Source organism: Arctopsyche grandis, chromosome 5 (genome assembly GCF_051622035.1).
Source record: "Arctopsyche grandis isolate Sample6627 chromosome 5, ASM5162203v2, whole genome shotgun sequence".
Classification (NCBI taxonomy): Eukaryota; Metazoa; Arthropoda; class Insecta; order Trichoptera; family Hydropsychidae; genus Arctopsyche; species Arctopsyche grandis.
In genome coordinates, this window is record NC_135359.1 from 24,600,814 (window position 1) to 24,625,906 (window position 25,093).

At 33.8% G+C, this 25,093-nt stretch overlaps 1 protein-coding gene across 1 annotated transcript in view; it reads left to right on the forward strand.

Annotated features, from left to right (window-relative positions):
• The window catches only part of nolo (ADAMTS-like no long nerve cord), a 307,268-nt gene that overhangs the window by 192,878 nt on the left and 89,297 nt on the right, over window positions 1-25,093 (forward strand). Inside the window, exon 5 of the mRNA XM_077431662.1 lies at window positions 10,719-10,886. Coding sequence (XP_077287788.1) covers window positions 10,719-10,886 — 168 coding nt within the window. The remainder of the gene's footprint in view (window positions 1-10,718; window positions 10,887-25,093) is intronic.

Genomic DNA, 25,093 nt, shown 5'->3' on the forward strand with positions numbered 1-25,093 from the left:
ATTATTTTTATTATTACTAAATTATGTTCACAATACATCTTATGTATATCTATTTTAATAGCTACTGATCTACTGATCATTTTCTATTTTACAATTTTAATTTAATTTTGTAAGTAATCATAGTATTATATGATTCTAATGTTAATGTACAGCATATTAGGAAAAAGAGCTCAAAAACCTATTTACAATATTTCTTATAAATATTTCAACGTAAAGATACCATAAAATTAAAATAATAAAAAAAATAGAACTTTCCAAGAAACAGTGACAACAATGTACCAATCGTCATAAGGTCTATATGTACATATACATACATACACATATATATGTATTTAAGGCCTGTATATAAATGGCCAACTGGCCTAATGTCTAATTCTCCTTTTCGGTCAGTAAATTAAATTAGTTAATAAAAGTTGTCAGTAATATATAAAATGGTCAGTTAGTATTATAAATGGCTTGTATTAATTGTTCAGTATGTTATTGAGTGGTCAGTTTATTATTAAATTAAATAATCAGTCATGTATTTAATCGGCTTAGTATTTAAAAGAAAGAAACCCACATGAAAAGTTGGATGATGTATCTTAAAAATAATACGAAAACATGAAAATCAAATCACTGTACAATTTGAACACTCCCATGATAGAAATACAATATTTAAAAATATTATTAGAGACAATGGCTTCCAACTAAAAAAAAAAATGTTTCAAATATCTAATTATTTAACAGTTTAAAAAAATGTACCCAGCTTGGACCGTACCGAGATACTAAAATAAAATATAGTTACATCCATACATATGTATGTATATGTATATAAACTACCATTTATTAAAATTATAGACCGTTTATTGTTTTTTACTGACCGTTTAATGTTTTTTACTGACCACTTTTATGATTTTTTACATATTTTTATATTGCTGTGCATTTTTGTGCTTAGCAAATGACTAAAAAAATTTAAATTAATCTTTTATTTTGCAAGCATTTAATCATTATTTATATGAAATTTGTCAGCAAATTAAATAAATGGTCAGTAATTTTAATAAATGGGAGTTTATATACATATGTATATGGATGTACATACACTTATACATTTACATATCTACATATGTATATAAATATCGAATATTGAATGATTAGTAATGATCAATTTGATGTAATAATCAATTTATTTTGACAGTTGGTTAGTAAAATTATTTTTTAACACCAAAAAAAGGAAATTTTGACAAACCCAATGAAAATCCCAATTTTGACGAGCCCAATCTGATCAAATTCGTATAAAGCTACTGACAAGTTTATTTAAAAATTACTCGCTACCGTAATTCATCAGTGAAAATTTAATTACTTGCATTGCCTCATCAAAATATTATTTATTTTAGTTGGATTCATTTTTTAAGGTATTAAACATCAGCTGCATTAAACAAAAATATTCCTCCACACTATTTTTGTCCTTTTTACGGCTTTGAATATAATGTTTTATATTATATTTTACATATGTACATTACTATGCATGCATAATATATTGTTGTATAGATGTATAATATTGTAGTCATAATTAATTATTCTCGATTTTCTTTGAGTGTGTCGAGGGAAAAATATGTTTTTTTTTTTTGTTGTTCACTCCTAATGGTTATGATTTACGATTGACGAAAAGGGCCAGCGCGCGGTATTTCCTCTCGTGAAAAATACAAAATGAACCGACCAGACGCAATACAGAGGGTTTCCTTCCCTTTTTTTTTACAAATGGGTCTAATTCTTCATTTTTATATCTAGCAGACAAAAAATAATGTAGGTTATACACCGCGAGCTGGCCATTTCGAGCACGGCTCTTCGACGGGCCACGTGGCTTATGTCCGGCCATTTTCCCGTTCATTTTTTATGGCCGTCTGAAACGAAACCTTTCTTTAGAAAATTGCTATAATTGGAGCAATCAGACCTGTATAAAATACAACATACCTACCCATTGCGTTAGTGCGTGTTGCAAAATCCGCTTATGAAAGCTCGCACATCTCTAAAATAACATACCGAAGTTCGACACGCAATCCTTAATCTAAATGCATTTAGCCCGTGAAATCTTTATACAGTTTTAAACATTCTCAGAATAGTTAAACGAATCCTATTATTATATTGAGTATTCTACTTTATGTATGTATATTGTACATCGGTGTATGCGTCGTTCTATTATTCCGGTCAAATATAATATGAACCTTATTGGCAAAGTTTCATAGTTGTATCGTAATTTACAAACGCGATTATCAATTTAGGAAGTTCAATGAAGTGAGTAGCAGTGCAAACACTAAACATTTACAAGTACTTGTACACCGACTTGTTTCTAATTTACAACAATGTAAGTTCTAATATTGTTAATAATATTTGCACGTGTAGGTGTCTTTATAAATAGAAAATTTCGTTTGAGAAGCTGTGTGACAATTTACGAACTTGTGCCGATGTATCGTTTTGACTATGTAATGCATGTTACATACAAATGCAATGTGCATATTGTGTTCAGTCGAGCTGCAGTTATCGATGCACCGACCAACAGCACACGACAAACGTACGAAATTGCTCAATAAACAGTGTGCAATTGTCTTAACACGCGACGAGTGACATTGTCGGGTTGAGTTTGGATAACTTTGAAAATTTGTCAATGTCAAATATGTTTTTTTACTTTTTATAATCAAACCATAGTGACTTTAACAATTGCCCAATACGGGACTATGGTCGGGAAAACGTGTACTTAATATAAGTTACATTACAAATCGCATATAAATCTATAGATACGAATTACAATCATACTAGAAACATGCCTATAATTATTTTATTTAATTTATACCAGGAAGTCCTAATAGTAAATCCCAATGCGTCTTTCTGGCCAGAAACATTGTACATTTGATATAAATATATGAGTACATAAATACATATCAATTAATATCCACACAGACATCTATGGTCAAATTTGTAAATCTGCAGCATTTTAAACAATTCAGCGTGATTCAGTGAATACATATCAATTAACACCCACACAGACATTTACTGTCAAATTTGTAAATTTGCAGCATTTTATACAATTCAGCGAAATTCTAGATTGCTGAAAACTCGAGACTTTGCGAGAAAATGGGCAAGGTTGCTAATTTGTTGGAACCGATTCAATGATAATCAGATTAATTGGCAAACTTTGATAGGGAACGATCGACCTAGAGTCACAAATCCAAAGTCTGGACAGCAGGAACCAGTGGGATTTGAACCCGTGACAACTCTGTTCAAAGCATGATATGCTAACCACTAGTCTATTCTGCTGGTTTAATAATATTTGTTAAAAATTAACAAATACAGATTTGTGAGATAATTTGTTAGTATAATGGTGGGCAGTCAATCTTAGTTTGGAACTGGTATAATAAAAATGGACAAATAATTCAAACCGTTGATTTTTTACGGCTTAGAAACCCGCTATTTATTTTATAGCGTGCACGTAATTCTTAGCGAGTGAAATTTGTTTCAAATTTGTCCATTTTATTGGCACTGTATGTAACGCTTGACTTCAGTGGCAATATGCATTTGAATGCAAGTCGCGTTGACAAATAGACCAGTGATATATGTTTCGTTTCCGATGCACAGTGGGTGCAGCTGTGTGCACAACAGCCGCTAACTGCGCGAAATAAACTAATTCCAACCCCTTTGCAACCTCAAAGTTGCAAATCCATACATTTTCACTCGTCCAAATTTCTAGAAACTTTCATGCATACTATGACATGTAGCTGTGTGTGTGTGTGTATGAATTATTAATTTTAAAACAAAATTGCAACCCGATTATTCCTATTGTTTTTCGTTTGCTTTGAATCGTTTTAATCACCTCATTCAACTTTTGTGCCGCGTTGTTTCATAATTCGCCACTTGCTTTGTTCATTAAATGACTCATCGTCTTATTGTTTTCGAAGCGCTAATTATCACTCGTATATTTCAAAGCTTATATATTTTATTGTCTGAAAATGAAGATCGGTTGCGAAATATAATAATTTCATTTCCGCATTGCAAAAACAATATCGCAATTAATCGGTTTGAAATGGTTTCTATGTTAACAAACATCAAATAAGTTCAAACTGTACTCAGATGTGAGCAATTATCCGAAGAATAATTGAATTCGGTATCATATATTTGTATGATCAGTAAACATAGATTTGAGTACAATTTGAAATGTATTCCTATGAATGCCTTTATATATAATATTTCAATAATAAATATTTTCATTGAAAAAAATCAATAGTAATAGAAGACGGCATAATATAATTGTCTTTGTCTTTCAGATATTTTCATATAAAATTGAATATAGAATATTATATTAATGTTTTTAATGTACGTTTATTTTATTCCATATATTTTAATAAAAAGAGTCGGAATAATAATTCAATATTAAAATTATCTACATATGTAAGAAAGCATGGCCTTATAAAAATATTTTTATACTATATACATACATATGTACATATTTATTTTACACTATATACATACATATGTACATATTTAAAGTATTTACATGGTAGATACGCTCTGCGATAAATTACATTTTACTTTCAATGTCGGATTTCAAATCATCGTTTTAATACCGGATCGATCACAATTTTAATTTTGTTAATTTTATATTTTTACCATAGCTCCATTACAGGTTGTCCCAAAGTGACACATGTTTTTAAACTTTATGTAAATGTAAATTTTGAAATTATTCAAATATTGTTGACAAATAGTAGGTTGCCAATTTTGTGAGGGACTGTTGCAACAATGAAATCAGAAAATTTGGCTAACTCTGATAGGAAACGATCAACTTGGAGTCACAAATACCCAAGTCTGACCAGCAGAAACCAGTGAAATTTGAGGAATCAGTGAAAACCCGTGACCACTTTGTTCAAAGCACTATACATATATGTATATGCTAACCACTAGTCTAGTCAGCTGGTTTGACTTCTATTCATCATACAAACTACGCAAAAATTCCATTTTACTTATCTGCATAAAAAAATTACATTAATCAAGGTATGTAATTTCAGATTTAATGCCAATTGATACTACCATACATATGTCACAGTGAAATTATATTTCAAATGAAAATATATTTTCGATGATGTTTCAGTGAAATCATAACCAGTTACATTTTCGGGGTTCGTTTTATTAATTTAAGATTGGATTGTTAGGGTTGATATTATTTAAGGGTTAGGATAGGTTAGGTTAAGTAAGGGTTGACCCTATTTATTTTTACAGTTAAATTTGTAAACGTTGTAAATTCATTATTTGATACATTTCCACTGCTTGAATTGGTGAAAATATATTTTTACTTGAAATATGCTTTCACTGCAACACATACATATGTATGTATAATATGTATGTAGAAAAGTTTTCATGCATTTTTTTTTATAAAAAGGTCATTTTAAACTATGAATTGAACCCCTATATTAATGACTAGAGCAAGGTTGGCCATTAAAGTGCGCAAAGTTTAAAATTTTCAACGCTAATTTAAGTGTAGGAGGGGGTGCGGCCGCCCGCCCATACATTTGCCAGATAAGAGCCGGGGCCAGGCAGCCGAATGTAAATCATATATACATATTTCAGCTTCTTGGCCCGCTCATATTTATTTCAGCCAGTGAAGCAATCTCAATCTTATCTCGAACTGAACAATACTTAGCGGGCCGGGGGCGCCGTGCAGCCCCGCCGATTTATGACCGCGCATTGTCTTTTGCAGCGAACAAGGATCCGTCGGATCCCAGCTTCCCAACAATCTCTGCCGCAAAAGCGTTACAGTGAACTCTGTACGTATGTATGTATGTACATACCATACACAGGCCAAACCATGGGGTGCTTGAACCCCGATCGCTGACTTCCGAAGTCATATCACTCCATCACCACCACCCTCGAACGGAAAGACGCTCGTTATCGTATCCAACTACTGCAAAATATGTGTGTATGTATGTATGTGGTGGTGTCTAAAAATCTTTCTCCCCGAGAAACTTTTGTATGTGGCCCAAAGAAAATTCTTTCACTTTCGAGTCATTTGCTAAAGAAGAAAGTTTTTCCCTTATTACTGTGATACAATAACAATGTTAGCCGCACCCGTAGGCCAGTTGGAAAGTCGTCGGATTCTCGGAAGGTTCTGTAGTTATACGCAAACTTTATACTCTATGGCTAAATTTTGTTATCATTACTTTAAAATGGATTATTCATTATTAAATTTACTCAAAATATTGATTACAATTACTAAAAGTATTAAGTTTATTTTCATTTACTTACATCTTATGTATTGAAAATTCGTCTATTTATTTTGTATTATGTTTGAATTCGTCTGCTTTTTCAAGTTTCATTAAAAATACTAAAAATAAACGATATTTTTTATTATTATTACTTTTATTGAAAAGAAAAACATTTGATATTAAAATCTTTTGCTTGAAATTTTAAATCAATTTGATAGTATTAGAAAATGAAATGGTTTTGCAAAGCAATTTAATAATATTAGAAAATGTAAAAGTTTTGAAAAGCAATTTAATAATGTAAAATAAATTATAGACGATTGAAAAAATGAAAGACAAACTAATATTTTGAATTGAAAGATATTTGATACGTATTCCAGAAAACAAATTATTGCGTTTTTTTTTAATTTATAGTGATGTGAATCTGATGCAAATATTATTTAATTAAATGAATTGATAAAATGTAATTTTAGTGGAAGATTTTTTTGAAATAAATTATAATACCTTAAGATAATAAGTTTTTATACAAACGCATCACTAAACTATAGCCTCATTTATAATGATAGCTTTTATTGATATACTTTGCTTGAAATTTTAAATCAATTTGATTGTATTATGAAATGAAAAGTTCTGCAAAGTTATTTAATAATGTTAAATAAATTAAAGATGATTAAAAAACATTTTTGAGCTGGACGATATCTGATACGCATTCCAGAGAAAAATTGACTTTGTTTTTCAGTTTTTTTTTATTTAACTTTATTTATTAATTTAGTCACGTGAATCTGACGCAAATTTTATTTACTAAAATGAATTGATCAAATGTAATTTAATTGGACGAATTTTTTAAAATAAATATAGCACATTAAATAAATTCGGGTTTTCCTACAAACACATCATTTAATTATAGCCTTATTTATAAGGTTATATTGTATTATATGGATCAATTAATAGCACTCTGCAACAAAAAAAAATACCGGAGCGTAGACTTATCAATCTATACTAAGTTTGACCCACTAGACACAAATATGACAATGATTTTTATTGGCTTCTTTTCGTTTATGAGATATAAAAGTTTAAAGAAATACGCCAATTTTACATATTTTTGGCTTTTGTAGTCTTTAGCTTAAATTCTATTATTGATGTGCTAAAAGTGAGTATTTGAATCCACAGTCAGATATTTTTTCTATTGATTGTGATTTATTTATTAGCCAGCAGTTTGGCTTAGTGGTAGCGTATATATTTAGCACCACTGAGGTCAAAGGTTCGAGCCCTCGCCATCTGCTGGTTAGATTTGGGGGTTTTTGTGACTCCAAATCGATCGTTTCTCTATCACAGTTTGCCAATTTTATCTGATCATTGCTGAAACGGTTCCTGAAAATTGGTATTAGATCTATTCCTGTTGTCACAAAATCTGCCTGTGTATAATTTGTAATAATTATGCACAGTAATCTGAAATCTATAGATATCTCTGTGGACATCTCTTTAATTTCGTATTTATTATATGTATAAAAATTGTACACAAAAAAATCTAATTATAATCCATAGATGTCTCTATGATTATTATTCCTATTAATTGTTATATGCTATATATTCTGATTGTATATGTATTACTGTATTTCTCATTTCTGATTGTTTATGCATTCTGTATTTCGTTAACGTACACCCGTCGCATTGGAGCAAATCTGTAATGATGAGTATATATTGATTTGAAACAATAAAAAATAAAAATAAAAAATAAAATAACTATCTAGAGAATTTTTAATGTCAAAAATATACATTTTTCGTACACATCTTTTGTTGCTCCGTGTAATGAGTCCATTAAAATCTATTCCATCATTATTGAGAATCTAGAAAAAACTTTAGTGAACTATTACTGTTCATTCTTCGAAAGCGACCCTGAACTTTTATATTCATCGACAAATACTTAACGAGGGGTAATTATGAAAGATGGAGTACTCTTTAGATATTACAAAAGCAAAAACGGAACTTGTGTATGAGAATGTGAAGACGATTGTTTAGTCGTACGAATGTATGTATGGTCGAGTCCTTTTATAGCGTGTGGACAATAATTCTGTTTTATGATCATATCCGTAATTTATTGTCCTCTCAACCGGCGCGAGGACTCCTCAACCCCGGTTCGCGACAACAAAAGTCGGAGACGGTATTGTTAAGTTGTAATCGAGAAGACCACTCAAACAACCGGGACCCCAAATAAGCCGGCAACTTCGTCGAGTACGTTTTATTGCCGGTTCGGCCCTGGTGAGAGGACACACCATGTAACCAGACGGCGGGGGGAAATGGAAATGCGGGGTGGGGAGGGGAGGGGAAAAACTTATTACAGAAAGTGGCATTTAATGTGCCGACAATATGAGAGTATGTATCATCATAAAGCGTTATATTCCTTTTGCCGAGAGTTGCCGCGCTCATATTTCGGCCGGGGGCCATTTGCATCGGCTTTAAGGGCTGATTTATTCCGAGGAAAATTTTAAATTACCAACGGGCACTTTTCCGACGAATGCTTGCCATTTTTCATATTAATTCCGTCATTGATTGCTTCATGTTTTGCCGGTCCAGTGTTCATACATACATATATTGCGGAAAATGGCGACCGGTTGACATAAAAATCTTCGCCAACTACGAGCTATCTATCAGATTCGGCGTTGTAGATTTTTTCCGGCTTGATTTATCGGTTTACTTTTGGAGTTGATTGTTAATGTAATCTTATTGAACGTGAAGTCGCTTTGTATAATACTGCCATTTCTCGGAAATTTTATTTATTATTTATGCTAAAATTATTTTCATCGAAGTTAATGCTTTTGAAGATGCTTACGTTTTCGTTGACACGCAGTGATCTAAAATCAGTATAGGAACATCACTACAAGGTGGATGGTCTATTAAATGTGTCTTTAACGATAAGGATTAATCATAGTGGCTGACGGGATGGGATATGAATGCGAAAATGTCGTGATTTCAATGTGAAAGATTTCAACATTGCATAAAGGAGGCCGTAAGAATGATGGATGAATGGAATTGGAAAGGTGGTTCCTTTCGACTGACAATGACGCACGAAGATGATATGAATTTTGAAATAACCGAGAAAGCTTTCACGAATAACGCAATATTAAAATCAACTTTGATAAATATAACAGAATAAACATCGTTCCTCCCGATGATAAAAAATATATCATAGCCTCCAACTGGGGCACTTCATATCTCATTTATTATGAAGGTGTACGAGTTGAGCCCTCGGCACGGGTCCGAAAACGTATTCCGTGTAAAGAGGACCCACGCTGTGAACAAGTGCGAAGGTTCTCGAAGGTTCAACTCCATTCTGACATGACACTGCGACGAAAAGGTTAAGAACGTTAAGGGAGCGCAAGAAGCGAACCGTGCGCGCATAAAAGGGTTCGTTTTCCTATACGAATCGAACTCGGATGATAGAATTTTGTTTTGCGAAATTGGCTGAATTCTCCCGCGACACACACCATTCGTAAATATCTAATCGAAATTGTCTCCGAAAATAGGGAGAGCAAAGTTCGTTACTCGATATGTACTCATTCGATTTGAGAAAATCGAAGCTATTCATTACTTGCAAGAAAAGCTTGTTTTTTTAACCTGCCAAACTTGAAAAAAATATGTTTAAGTACCCAATTGTTAGCACTTAGAGATAATACATTCTCAAGGAAACGGATCAAATCTTCCAGTTGTTTATACAAAAGGTTTCGACTACATTGTACTGAAAAGTTCACTCTGGAGCGAGACGCTCAGTCTTAAGATAAATGATGTATTTTTTGACGAGGATCTATGTACATATGTATGTATGTATTTTACGTTCGTGTATTTTCTTTAAGGCTAAAACTTTCCACACAAAAATTATCGGGTAGTTCTTTTTTAAATATAAAATCTCCATTCAAAAATTACTAAATAATACATGTCTAATATTTAATAATCATATTGATGAATTTACGTGAAGCCTCAAGATTTCTGTCTTTCAAGCCTTCATTCAATATTCAAATACTCATATTTCAAAATTAAATTCGTTATTAAATGGAATCGATATGTTTACTTATATTAAGTATTATTAAATTAAATTTATGGGATTATTTGAAGCCGTATCACAAATTATTTTAAATTGAATGTTTGATCGAAACGTTTAATTTATCAGTCAAAATTGATCATATTTTATAAAATACGCAAATAATTGATTAATCAAACTCTATATATGTACATATATGTATATAATGAAATGTTAAACCTTCTTATATTTAAATTACATGATTAATTTAGAATTTTATATAGTTTTAATAATGCCAATTTATATAAATATTTAGTTCACGTGAATACGTCATATTATGCAGATAGTCGAATCATAAGCTCAAACGAACTGTGCCGTAGCTACATTTTGAAATTTTGCTCATCATCATCATATATTGATTGATGTTTTTGGGCAAATTAGACTATGCCAGAGTGTGACATGATTTTGATTGTTTTCAGGTGTGTTCGGTGTTGGGCGTGAAAAGCAGTTTCCAGGAGGCCGTATGGGGCAGCTCGACCCCCTCAGACTTTGACTCTTATGGCGGCCATCAATCACCAGCTTCACCCGGATACGGAAGAGGTGTTACTTTGTCAGGACAAGGCGAAGAAACCGGTCATAGCAACAAGGTACGCATATTCACCACTCTCACGTAATTAATCTTCGCAGAGTCTACATACATACGTCCATTTTCTTTTAGATATCGCTACAATACGTAAACGTAATCGATACGTTTTATATTGGATGCTAAAATATATGTATGTGTATAAATTCAGGCAAGTTCGGAATTACCGTATTGTCAAATTGAGTGGGAGGGGACGAGATAGCGCAGGGAATGAAGTAGTCTCTGGTACGCAATACTAAATATTTGAAACGTAACAAAGATGGCTTCATCCAAAGCTGGCGTGGCCGTTTTCCCGTCCGTCCATTCTGGAAAACTCGCAATAAAAGCGTCCGTCCCTTCAGCCGCGAGATAAACTAAAAGATTTTCCCGGGCCACGCGTCCCGTGGGTTTTCCTCCGCGGCAATCAAATTTCTCAAATAGGTATGACCCTGCACCGCGGGGAATCACCCTCTGAGTGAATGCACGGTGACCCAAAACATGCAAACCCTCGACAAATCATATTTATTATGACAGATTGAAATCTTGTTTTTCTTCCTTTTGTTGTATTTTGGTTTTTTTATATTTGTCAAATCTCATTTGAAGTATCATACGTACATAAATGTATCGACATAAATATGTATGTATATAGTATATTTCATTCATTTATTATGTAATTTATAATTAATCTATAATAACAATATTAATATTGAACATCGCTCGATAACAGATTCTGAGAACAAGCAAAAATTTATGAAAATTAATTTATTTTATCACAATATTATATTTACGAATCAGATTGATACAGCCTTCATGTATATTATTTATTTATTTCTTCGTAAATCGCTTTGTCATTTGAGTTGTATTTAATGAAAAACATTATTTATTTTTATCTTTCAATTAATTTTGTCCACAATAATATATACATACATATATGTATATAAAATTTAAATAATTAGACAGTATTTTAAATATAAAAAGTTTGTACAGTTTTTGAAAGTATTGCACCTAGGCCAAATAATTGATACGTCTGGAAATAAAGAAAAGGAAATATAGAGGCGAATGCAATTATATGGAAATTATGATGCTAAAGATCTTCTATCAATATGTTTTGCGAGTGCTGATGAATGGATGCGAAACGCATTGAATTCCAGAATGCTGCATCCAATGCACTGAAAGGAATGTTGAGCACTGTATGCTCGCAATACATATATGATATATATATATATATATATATATATATATATATATATATATATATATATATATATATATATATATATATATATATATATATATATATATATATATATATGTATCGGTGTATATACATACATATATGAATAAGTGTAATAAGGTTAGTCGAATGGTACCCGGGTGAATGACAAAAGGTGAGAGAATGGCCACGAAGGTGATGGATGGATGAAATTAGAAAAAATAGTGTGTTGGAAGGGACGTGAGTTGCTCAAAATAGAGACGAATGGAAACGTGTTGGTTGGTTGAAGCCTGCATCCAGCAGATTTTTTTTGTTAAAGAATACTTGAAAAAGCTTGCATTTCCAATGGACCTAAGGAGATTATTAATACATATAGTAAATAGTATAAGTAATATAAATATCATATAAGATAATAAAAACGGTGAAAAATAAAATAAAAGAAAATTAAAAAAAGAAGAGAAAATACTAAAGATCAACTGAAAAAACGAAGAACTGCAAAAACCCATTTATTTTAAGGAAGTAATCAAGTTTATTTTTAAATACATTTAAGTGACTAGAAGTTACTAATTCATTGGATAGGCCAAATTTTAACCACTTTTTGAAAAGGATTATTTTGTACAATATTTTGATTGTATTCTACCTATATATGATATGCTATATATATATACTACAATATATGTTATCTATCTACATATATTATATGCTATCTATCTATATTGTATGCTATCTATCTATATTATATGCTATCTATCTATATTATATATAATAATGGGTTGCTTTTTCGATAGTGCCGTAATTCGTTTACATATGTACATAGGTACTTATGAACCGTTATATTTGAATGTGGCGAAAGTCCAGTTTCAGTTCCAAAAACACTATTTCAGTTTGAATTAATTCACATATTGTTATCATTACTTTTAATTCAATATGTCCAGAGTCTCGGAAAAGTGGAATAAAACTATTACAGACCACCGGTATTTTTAAATATTGTAAAACGCAATACATTGTTAAGATATTTCTCGAAATGAAGAAAAGTGAACTTATGCTACTTTCCAATACATATAACGGCTCATAGGTAGGTTAAATCTGGTAATTTTAACTCCCTAAATGAGGTCTCAAATTGAAGACTTATTCAATAGCTTTTTTTTTGGACCCAAGAAACGTAGGTTCATCTTATTTCATCTTTGAGCCCGTTTTCATGCTGAAATTAAAAATAATTATAATTAAAACATACAAAAATTACTCGTTTAAAATTAAAGTGTATAGAATGCGCATGCGCTGCCGTTTTATTATATTTTATTTTCTCTTTTGTTTTTGTAATTTTCTTCAACGCCTCCATATTGGAAAGTTCGTCGTTCAAATTCGCGTTCGCGTTTGTCTCTTCAGAGATGAAATAAAAAAAAGAGGGTGCGGCAATTATCGAGTTTGATAATTTGCTCCGGGTGAGTAATATTTTCACATTAAAAATTCACTCTATCGAGTGCTCAAAAGCATGGAACAAACCAATAGTGTTATATAATATGTAAAAGTGTTGCGATATTGAGTATATATTTTTGGGCAGGTGTTTGCTTTTTGGCGCCCAAAGCTCTACGGACAATGGTTTTCCTTTTCCATTTTCTCCGTGGCCGCTTATAGGCGGGCTGTCCACTCTCAGCCTCCCCGTTTTCCCTCCACTCTACACATGAAATAACATAATTTATTATATTGTACAATTTGATATTTTACGATCGGTGCAAGCGGGATCATGGGGGATACAAAAATGTATACAATCCCCAATATTGCCATTCCGTTGCCACTTTTGTTCTTCTATTGTGTCATGTCTTATTTCGTCGTTTCTTATCTTGTCTTTCTTTTCGTTCTCTGACTTACGTCGCTCGATCAGATGTGTCTATACACAATATTTACTCTAGGCATTCCACAACATGTTCGATATTTACTTCGTTTTTTCTCTTCGGTCTGATCAAGTCGCTTCACAATGTATGATATATGTAATATAATGGATTTGTAGCTGCGTGCGTTAATATTGCGATTAAAATTTTATGCAGGCTTCGATTTCAACAATGTTTGGTAAATATTTTAACGTTCGTCCGACGATGAATATTTAATGTTGAAAGCTTTATTGGGTTCAAGCCGTGCATTGTTATGATATGGAATTTTTGTTTTGTTCGTTTCCGACCGAAGTGAGGAGTCATGCAAGTTCGTGGACAAATGCTGACCTTTCTGTGAATTATAAACGAGGTCCATGATTTGGCGATCAGGGTAGGGACCGGATTCGAATGGTATTTCAATAGGACTCGACAGGTAAAAACGGACTATTTTCACAAGTCTTTGCATTTTTTATTCGATTTCTTCAGTAGAAAATAATATTATGTGATCGAGATGTCTATCTTCCGCGATATTTTCGCTTATTTTTTGCATTACAATTTTTAGTCAACATTAACAAAACGCAAATCGAAAATTTCAACACAAAATTTGTGAGGACACCATTCATAATAAATATTATACATAGGTACATACATACATATGTACTGAGAATCATAAATAACTTCATTTTTTTTCTTTTCGCAATCAGCAAATGAAAATTTAATATTTTCTAAGAATAAATTCAAATTTACCTTTTTTTATGTAAATTACAAACGTTTTTATATCATAATGATAAATTCATCACGATTTTTTCGGAACTAAAAAATATGCACACATATGTATGTTGATATGTGAGTCGACCGTTTCCTATGGGAGCTGGCCAATTCTTGTGATTTCATTGTTGAAAAAGCTCGTCATCAAATTGGCAAATCCATCCTTCCCACTATTTCATCACCATTTGAATATGATTTTCTATAGGTACAAAATTAAATATCCTACATATGTGTCGCTAGGGGCAACCCAAAATGGCATCATGGAAAATATAAAATTTGGTTCATCGGCTATGCCGCCTTTCTCAAGTATCAAATTTATAAATTACTAGCTGTATTACCCGGCTTCGCTCAGTATTTATAATATAAACCGCTTAAACATGACTAAGCTAATAGTAAAAATTTAATTAAAAAAAAAAAAAATTTAAAAAAAAATTTAAAATTTGAAAAAAAAAATAAAAATAAAAATAAAAAAAAAAAATAAAAAAAAATAAAAAAAAATAAAAAAAAATGAAAAAAAAAATCGATTTTTTTTTGCCTTCTAGGGCTTCGCCCCTCCACGCCCCCATGAGCAATTGCCGTTTAGGGCTTCGCCCCCCTTAGCTGATGCCTTTTAGGGCTTCGCCCCTCCGCGCCCCCATGATTAAATGCCGTCTAGGGCTTCGCCCCCATGATCAGTTGCCTTTTAGGGCTTCGCCCCTCCGCGCCCCCATGATTAATTGCCGTTTAGGGCTTCGCCCTCCTTAGTTAATGCCTTTTAGGGCTTCGCCCCTCCGCAACCCCATGATTAAATGCCGTCTAAGGCTTCGCCCCCATGATCAGTTGCCTTTTAGGGCTTCGCCCCTCCGCGCCCCCATGATTAATTGCCGTCTAGGGTTTCGCCCCCCTTAGTTAATGCCTATTAGGGCTTCGCCCCTCCGCGCCCCCATGATTGAATGCCGTCTAGGGCTTCGCCCCCCTTAGTTAATGCCTTTCAGGGCTTCGCCCCTCCACGCCCCCATGATTGAATGCCGTATAGGGCTTCGCCCCCGTGATCAGTTGCCTTTTAGGGCTTCGCCCCTCAACGCCCCTATGATTAATTGCCGTTTAGGGCTTCGCCCTCCTTAGTTAATGCCTTTTAGGGCTTCGCCCCTCCGCAACCCCATGATTAAATGCCGTCTAAGGCTTCGCTCCCATGATCAGTTGCCGTTTAGGGCTTCGCCCCTCCGCGCCCCCATGATTAAATGCCGTCTAGGGCTTCGCCCCCATGATCAGTTGCCGTTTAGGGCTTCGCCTCATAAGGCTGCGCCCCCTGCGCCCCCTTCAGGGCCCCATGAGGCTGCGCCCCCTTGCGCCCCCTCCGCGCCCCCATGATTAAATGCCGTCTAGGGCTTCGCCCCCATGATCAGTTGCCTTTTAGGGCTTCGCCCCTCCGCGCCCCCATGATTAATTGCCGTTTAGGGCTTCGCCCTCCTTAGTTAATGCCTTTTAGGGCTTCGCCCCTCCGCAACCCCATGATTAAATGCCGTCTAAGGCTTCGCCCCCATGATCAGTTGCCTTTTAGGGCTTCGCCCCTCCGCGCCCCCATGATTAATTGCCGTCTAGGGTTTCGCCCCCCTTAGTTAATGCCTATTAGGGCTTCGCCCCTCCGCGCCCCCATGATTGAATGCCGTCTAGGGCTTCGCCCCCCTTAGTTAATGCCTTTCAGGGCTTCGCCCCTCCACGCCCCCATGATTGAATGCCGTATAGGGCTTCGCCCCCGTGATCAGTTGCCTTTTAGGGCTTCGCCCCTCAACGCCCCTATGATTAATTGCCGTTTAGGACTTCGCCCTCCTTAGTTAATGCCTTTTAGGGCTTCGCCCCTCCGCAACCCCATGATTAAATGCCGTCTAAGGCTTCGCTCCCATGATCAGTTGCCGTTTAGGGCTTCGCCCCTCCGCGCCCCCATGATTAAATGCCGTCTAGGGCTTCGCCCCCATGATCAGTTGCCGTTTAGGGCTTCGCCTCATAAGGCTGCGCCCCCTGCGCCCCCTTCAGGGCCCCATGAGGCTGCGCCCCCTTGCGCCCCCTTCGGGGCCCCATGCGGCTAAGCTCCATAAGGCGGCGCCCCATAAGACTGCGCCCCTAAGGCTGCGCCCCATAAGACAGCGCCCCATAAGGCTGCGCCCCATAAGACTGCGCCCCATAAGGTTGCGCCCCATAAGGCTGCGGCCGATAAGGCTGTGCCCCATAAAGCTGCGCCCCCTTTTGAGCCCCATGGGGCTGCGCCCCATGAGGCTGCGCCCCCCTGCGCCCCCTTCGGGGCCCCACGGGGCTGCGCCCCTTGTGGCGCCCCTGGCGGGGCCCCATGAAGCTACTCGAATGTATCGATACCCATGGATCGAAAAAAAAAAAAAATCGAATCACGTGTTCGATGACGTCACCGATCTACGGACGACGACGAAAACGACGACCAAGGATACTTACATACAAAGTCTCTTTCCAAATTATAGATTAGATAAAAAATAAAGTTGCCAAAAAAAATTAACGAATAGTAAAAATTTTATTAAATTTATTTGAATAGTATTATTTTATTTAAATTTATTTGAATATTCATTTTTTTTAACGTCACGGATTCTACGAACAAAAACTTACATACATACAAAGTCTCTTTCGAAATTATATATTAGATATTAAGGTTGGAAAAACTATTCCATACATTACCCACTCTACTTGAAAATAAGGAATATGTGATCAATTTATTCGATTTTTTTCTTTTTGGAGTCTGAGAGTGTAACCTCTAAGCCTTAGTTCAATTTACGTTCAATGAAAACACTCACCTTAATCTAAGGTGAGTGTTTTCATTGAACGTAATGAGTTGGACAATAATAATCATCATTTATTATTTTAAAGACTTCGATGAAGTCGCCTCTTACCGTTTTCCTTTTTACACGAATTTAATTATTGATTCTCTTTATATTCCTCAAAGTCGCAAATTGGACACATCCGTTATCAATGATAATTTGTTAAAAATTAATATTTTTGTTTGTACACAAATGATATGTAATTACAGACGACAAACCGAAAATTTGCCTTCGGACGTTTTTTTGATAATAATGGTCAAGTATTTCTCTGACAAATTATAATTAAAACATATTTTTGTGTTTGTTTTCTTTTGTTGACAGGACATTTTGTTTTTGAAATGCTGTGTTGTGAAACAAAATATTACTCGCTAACGCCTGCGGCCATACACCCGTGTATAAACCGTGTGTAATCGTCACGAAACATCTGATATTTCAGGCAAAACCCGAATATTAAGCCGGGATGTATACACTTTATTAAAAAAATATATATTTTCATACGCGAATTATGCGTACCTACTGTGAAACAGACAAATTTTCGCATATGCGTAGCGGTATTTTTATTTTTCATTTTTGACAGGTATCTTGGTATACATACATACGAACAGTTAGCATTACATTGTAAAGCGTATTTTCACAATTATCTTTGTTTGATTTTTTTCGTATTCAACGCACTATCTACGTTTTATCGGGAGGAAAATTGTCGTTGCTAAGTGTAGTTTAATACATTTACACCTATTTCCGGGAAGTTTCCTCCGGCTCGAACCAACGGAACGTTATAAAAGTAAATCATCGGAAAAGCGCTTTTCGAAGTTGAGGAAAACCCTCAAGTCTGGTATTGTAAACTCTTTTGGCAGAGATTTGGTAGGGGAAAATGTTCACTTTTCTCGATAAGTCTCGCCCAAAGCTCTTCGGCAAAGGGAAAGGATATATAGGCGAAACCCTTAAATCCGTTTTGCTTGACATATATCCTCGTATTGAATGCACGTAAGCAATACCACTAGTTTACCCTATATATGCCGTCACGTAGGTTTTTTCGAAACACGCGTCTTATAGAAGTTGATGTTTTTCAACCTAAAAAGCCGTCCAAAAATATACGAAAACGTGATGGAATATTTCTCACGATATATGTATACATATTCACTACACACAAATAGTATATGCATAGGTATGTATTTTATTTTGTAATGAATACTTGTAAATCCTGACATAAAGGAAGACATAAGTAAAAAGGGTTAATCGAGAAACATTCGACATACATACATACATATAAGGCTAGTGAACTCAGTAGGAGTTCGGGATCTCCAATACACACTTCAACCTTCAACAACCCAAGGGTCCACTAACTCAAAATGGAGTCGAAACCTTAATCCTGCCATTCGACAAACGAATGCGATATTGTCTTTTTTTTATTTGTATTTGAATCACATGCAAGACTATACTGTCCTTTTACATGTTGTATTTTGAGCAGCATTTTAATATGATACATTTTTTCATACACATCGTATGTGTATACATATTGTAGACGAATATATGTATGTATATACATATAATAAAAGAGAGGGGAATATTTTTGGCTAATAAGTTTTCTCGTGAGATTTATATGTGTTTCATTTGTACTGAGATTTTCCTGTATGACGTGAGTGGTTAATGTGCGCGTTCACTTTACGGCTGCGCTAATTAAAACAATAGAAAACTTTTCTTCAAAGCACCTGCCCTTAAAACTAGATTTCATTGCGTCATTGTTAAGTTCGCAGTTTGTTTCATTGAAATTCAAGATTCATTTTGATTTTAGAAATCCAAAATAAACTTTGTATCGGAGCGCCGGGAGTGCTGCCGCCCCCTCCCGTTCCGCCTTTTAATAAATAATCACTCCCAAAAAGCGATTTCACGTTATATTTCAGAAATTGGCTGTGTGATGGATTACAGGTGATGCGAAAATACATGTCTTTTGTCTTCCATCTATCTTCGAGCGTCTAAGAGGCTTTGAATTATTTATACATGTGAAAGCGGAGCGGCGTCTTTCGATACTGGGGGGGTCTGTCTGTGTCCTCACAGTCGAATCATTACCACTCGCGATTCCAATCCAACTTTCCCATTTGAAAAATTCCAAGTACGTATTTCGAGCTTCCAAACGGAAGTTTTTGACAGTGCCAATTCGAGATATTAAAAGTTATTCCTCCACAGCCTCGGTGAATTTATGTTAAGTGAAGCAATAGACGATTGAACAATCTCGGTAGCGATTTAAAAGGTCACCGATGCAACTTTTATTTTAATTACATACGTATTAATTTCGTCGCTTGAGATCTGATAATCTGAAATCCCGATTTAGTTCATAAGTTAATGATGTAAAATATTTGAACTTATACAAAATACACAATATTTGAATTTATATAAAAATACACAATATTCGAACTTATATAAAATACACAATATTTGAACTTATATAAAAATTATTTTGAAATGAAAATTGGTCCGCTATTGTGCTTCAAATTGAGGGTTTATTTTTGATGAAAATAACTTTTCAACCCATGCATGTAAATTATTATATTTTCGTGACTCGATAATATTTTCCATTAAGTACTACAATATAAAAGATATGTATATAATATGTATAGGTACCCGGTGTCGCCAATACTAAAATTATTCGATATTAGGCACTTTTTACTTGTTTATACATATATAATATTTTACTATTTTGGTAGAGAATACATCTATGTATTTATATTTTAAATATGAATATTGCAAGGTGACCGATGTCAAAAGAAACTAGTCATTTTGGTTTATTTAGTTGAATCCAATTTAACAATTTGATTTTGAATAAAAATATATATATAAATTATCATTTTATTTCATTAAATCCGCACTATCATCCCACAACCGGATCTGAACAAATCGAAAAAAATGAAAAAGAAATCCGGAACTAGAAATGAAACAGGAATCCGAAAACGGAACTGAATAAATAATCCGGATCCGGAACTGAAAAAAGAATCTGGAATAGGAAATGAAAAAGGATTCGGGATCTGGAACTGAAACAGGAATCCGGATTCGGAACAAAAAAAGGAATCGGGATTCGGAACTGAAAAAGGAGTCCGAAACAGGAAATTAAAAAAGAATCCGGAACTGGAGCAGAATAAAGAATTTGGAACAGGAAATGAAAAAGCGATCCGGATCCGGAACTGAAAAATTAACCCGGATCTGGAAATGAAAAAGGAATCTTGAACCGGATCTGAAAACGAAATATATGTAAATGTGAACAGAAAAAGTAATCGAAATCATAGATACTAGATTTTTTCGATAACGTCACGGATTCTACCACCCAAGCCGTAAATACATACATATTTACATACTAACATTAAACTTTACAATGTTATGTTCTTTTTGCAATTATATATTAGATATGTAGAGAGGAATCCCGAGCCCTGTAAAAAATAATTCCAGGGCCTATGAAAAAACTAAAAAAAATCTTTTAGAAATATTGTAATATGCGAAAAATCTATCGAAAAAAATATTATAAAACCACCTACATATATGATAGTTGCTATTTTTTTAAATAATTAATTAAGAAAGTAAGGTATAGCCGGTACGATTTTTGACACGGGGCCCCTCGAGCAGTCCGTGGAACTTTACCCCAACTCCCCCCCTCGTCGGCCCTATATGTATGTATTTGTCGAGACTTTTTTTAGAATAAAGTAACCCCACTTTTACTAGTACGAATCGTGATATTAAATACGCATATATGATTTTTCCTTTGTATCCGTTGTCGTAATAAGAATACTTTTATAATTTTTATGTACGTTACATTCGTTATATGTACATATGTAGTTTGTGAAAACGGCGCTCAAAATTTATTATGCAAGATTAATCAATTAGTTTAAATATTATATCTACACTATATAGGCGCTATATCACATCAAACATAATAAATATGAGATTACATTACGAGCATTGTTTAATGATTGCGCTTAAGTTTTTCAGCGTAGTTTCACGAATCGTATCAGTTTCTTAGATCAACCACCGTGCCACGTAAATAAATGATCTATGTGGTCCCTCGCCGTGAAGTGACAGCTCAGGTGAAACTCGTGACACTTGACACAAGCGAATTCCACGATTTTGCAGAATTCGCAAACACACACACACACACATACATATATATACTATACTCACATATGAAAACCACCGTCTCGGTATCCGACGCGTCGACGTTTGACAGTCAGCTTTGACGTCCCTCCGGTACACTGACAAGCTACTCACGCCGGGAAATGATTGTTTCATCCGGCCATCAGTCGGATTGGGATCTGGGGTGAATGTATTCATCGTCCCTGCATCCGTTGTAGCTATGTGTATATATTACACTATACGTGTACAAACATGACTTTGTCCAAACGAAAAATTTACAGGCACCTACCTCCCTCGGTATGTGTGTTAGTTCGATAATTATTATTTGTCGTTGGAAGTGGGTCAACAATTGAATTTGAGGTGAGCGATGGTTGGGTGTCTATGCGGGAGTGTATCGATCCATCCATCCATCCATTGTTAGATGCAGACTCGTTAGCGATACGGTTTGTTAGCGAATACCTGAAATTTCAAGAGCATAAAAGCTATTTTGAATGCCTGAATTTTTTCAGTTGTTTTCATATATGTATGCATATACATAAATATGTACGTATGTATGTAGGTGCGTGCTTGTTTTTTTATACTTAACGTTTTATTGTCAATGTAACACTTCAACCGTATATCTGTGTAATGACGATAAATTCCGATGTACATAGTTCGTTTGCTCTTTGGTTTTATGGGTGGTTGAATTTTTTAGGGGAGCTTGTATTGCGGTTTGAAAATTTGTATGATTCAAAGGGTTACATGGTATTGTTATTGTGGTCTATGTTTGTTAAATAAAAAGAGAAGATTTAATGGAAAACTTTGATTTTTCCGAACATTCATTTGTAAAATCGGAATTTTGAGTTATTATTTATTTATTTATATCAGTCTTTTGATTTGTTTAAATAACTAAAAAAAATAAGGGGCTTTTTTCAATGTTTTTATTTAAATTTTCTTGTTATATCAATAATGTGGTTTTGTGAAATGTAGCGATTAATTTGCAAATCAAATAAAAATAACTTATTTGCAAATTTAATAAATACTATGAAATACTATTTATTTATATACGTTGCTCAAATTGTTTGCAAACGTATGATATTAATTATTATTTGGTAAAACAATTTGAACAAAAAGAATATAAAAATACATATTCCATCGAAATTTCGGTGGTTCCATCGAAAATTCACATTCCTTTTTTTATTTATGTATTGAAAAAATGAACAGACAACATCTGTAGAAATGCATAAAAATTAAGAATTAATGTAAACAAATAATATCTGAGCCCAATTTGTGATTTTTACAAATTACATAAAATGTTAGCTATACATAGAGACAGATGAAAAAGAAAATAATAAAAACTAAAACATGACTAAATAGAACATTGCATAATTAAACATAAATTGTTAGAATATTGCATGAAAATTATAAAATAGAAATAGAAAAGGATCAATCAATCAAAATTGTTATTTGAATTGTTATCGGTGTTCAAAATTACATTTCAGAAATAGTAATTTTTTAGTTGCACATTCGAAATCAAGCGTACATTTATACTATTTGTTCCAAATATTTTTCATATACATATGTATCTAGTAAAGTTCTTTTGAAAATATTGTTTTCCAAATATATTTGGAAGTTGGAGGGTACAATAATTTTGAAGGATTTTGGTGTTATCAGTATCATTAAATTTATTACATGAGTTCTGTATGTTCTCAATTATTATTTTTTAGTGTCGTTTTTGTTCTTTATGAGTATAAATTATACGCGTAAGATATTTAAGTTCTGTGACGAGTACGGTACACACTCGTTTTCGTGATGTGCTTGTGTAAACCAGCATCGTTGGCGCATTTGCCTCCTCCTCTCCTTTGCCCCTGAGAATACAATGAAGTTCTCGGGCCCTCGAGGCCCGTTTTTAAAGGGCGGAGGGCTGAGGGCTGAGGACCCAGCTCGCTGTATGTCTTTCTCATTACGGCGAACGATGATACATCTTGATTCTCGCCCTCGAACACTTCTCCTCTCACAGTGACGACCGTCTCTTTATGCAACGTCTAGGCCGAGGTCCTTTGACACGCGCCAGATGAAAGGCGCAGGTCGAAAAGGGCCTCGGAAAAACGGCCTGTGATCACCGAAAAAAAGCCACGAGAATTTCGCACGCGTCGAGCGGAAAACTCGTCACGTGAATATTGCGTCTCATGATTAGAAAGCTCGTCGCCTAACGATTTCTTTCCCTTTATTTATCATATCTTTTTTCGTTTTTTCCAGAAAAAAAAAAGTCAATTTCCGATGAACTCACGTATGTTGTTGATTTCGTAGATAAAATCGCGTTTATTTTTTATTTTTTTTCAAATCATATTAATTTTTATTTTCGATGAAAGCAAATATCAGCCAGCCACCGCGGAGCTGCATATGATTTTATTGTAAACATTGAAACCAATATCGAGTTTACGAAACCGAACTAGTCTTTTAATTAAACTGTGCAGGTGGTTCACAGCAAGAAAACAAAACAGAAATTTCATAGGAATATTGGAAATATAGAAAAATCGGAATGATTAAATTATATTGAATCACCGTTATAGGTTTTTATCTTGGATGCGTGCTGAGAAGTTTTTTTCAAATTTAAACAGATTTTCTGATTTATACCAAGCACGAACTTTCTCGTATAAGCCGTATTTTGATGGTAATTCACGTATGCGTCGTAAAATAAGTTGTTTATTAAACCCAGTGCTCTTCTAATTTAATTAAAAGTTTATCACCTTTATATAATAATAACTTTCACCTTAACAACTCCAAGATAGTAATTACATATGTATAATCATAAGAAGAATAACATACGTAATGAGACTATATATGTACATTCCGTATTTCCATCTAATTCTGAAAAATACTTAAATAATATCGACATATTTTAATGTTTAAAATTCGAACTTCGTAACTAACGGTTATGTTCTATTTTATATATAATTATTAAATTTTTAAGACAAACACATAATATCTTCGGAGATTTATAAAAACTTTTACATAGCAAAGCGTATCAAATTTTGAATCCCCTTTTTGAACATGATTATTATTTTTTATCTCTAGATAAACTAAAAATTAACGATTGAACTAAACATTATTAAAAAAAATCAGACTAGTGAACGCAAAGAACATTTAAGATATAAAAATATATTATTCAATCATATTTATTCAATTATTTTTGCCTCGGCAACGGTTTTTCATCGACCTTTTTTTTTAAATATTTGTGAACAAGTGATTTTTTTTTTTAAATATTGAGAGATGAGAAGAAATATAATATATACAATTATAAATTGAATTTCGTATTTATTTATTTTTATAGCAGCAAATTGCTAATAACAAAGTAAAAACTAAAATTAAAAACTATAATATAACATAATAAAAAAAACTATAATTAGTAACCATAACATAATATTACATATATAATGTCAAACATTGCATTTTATTAAACTGACTT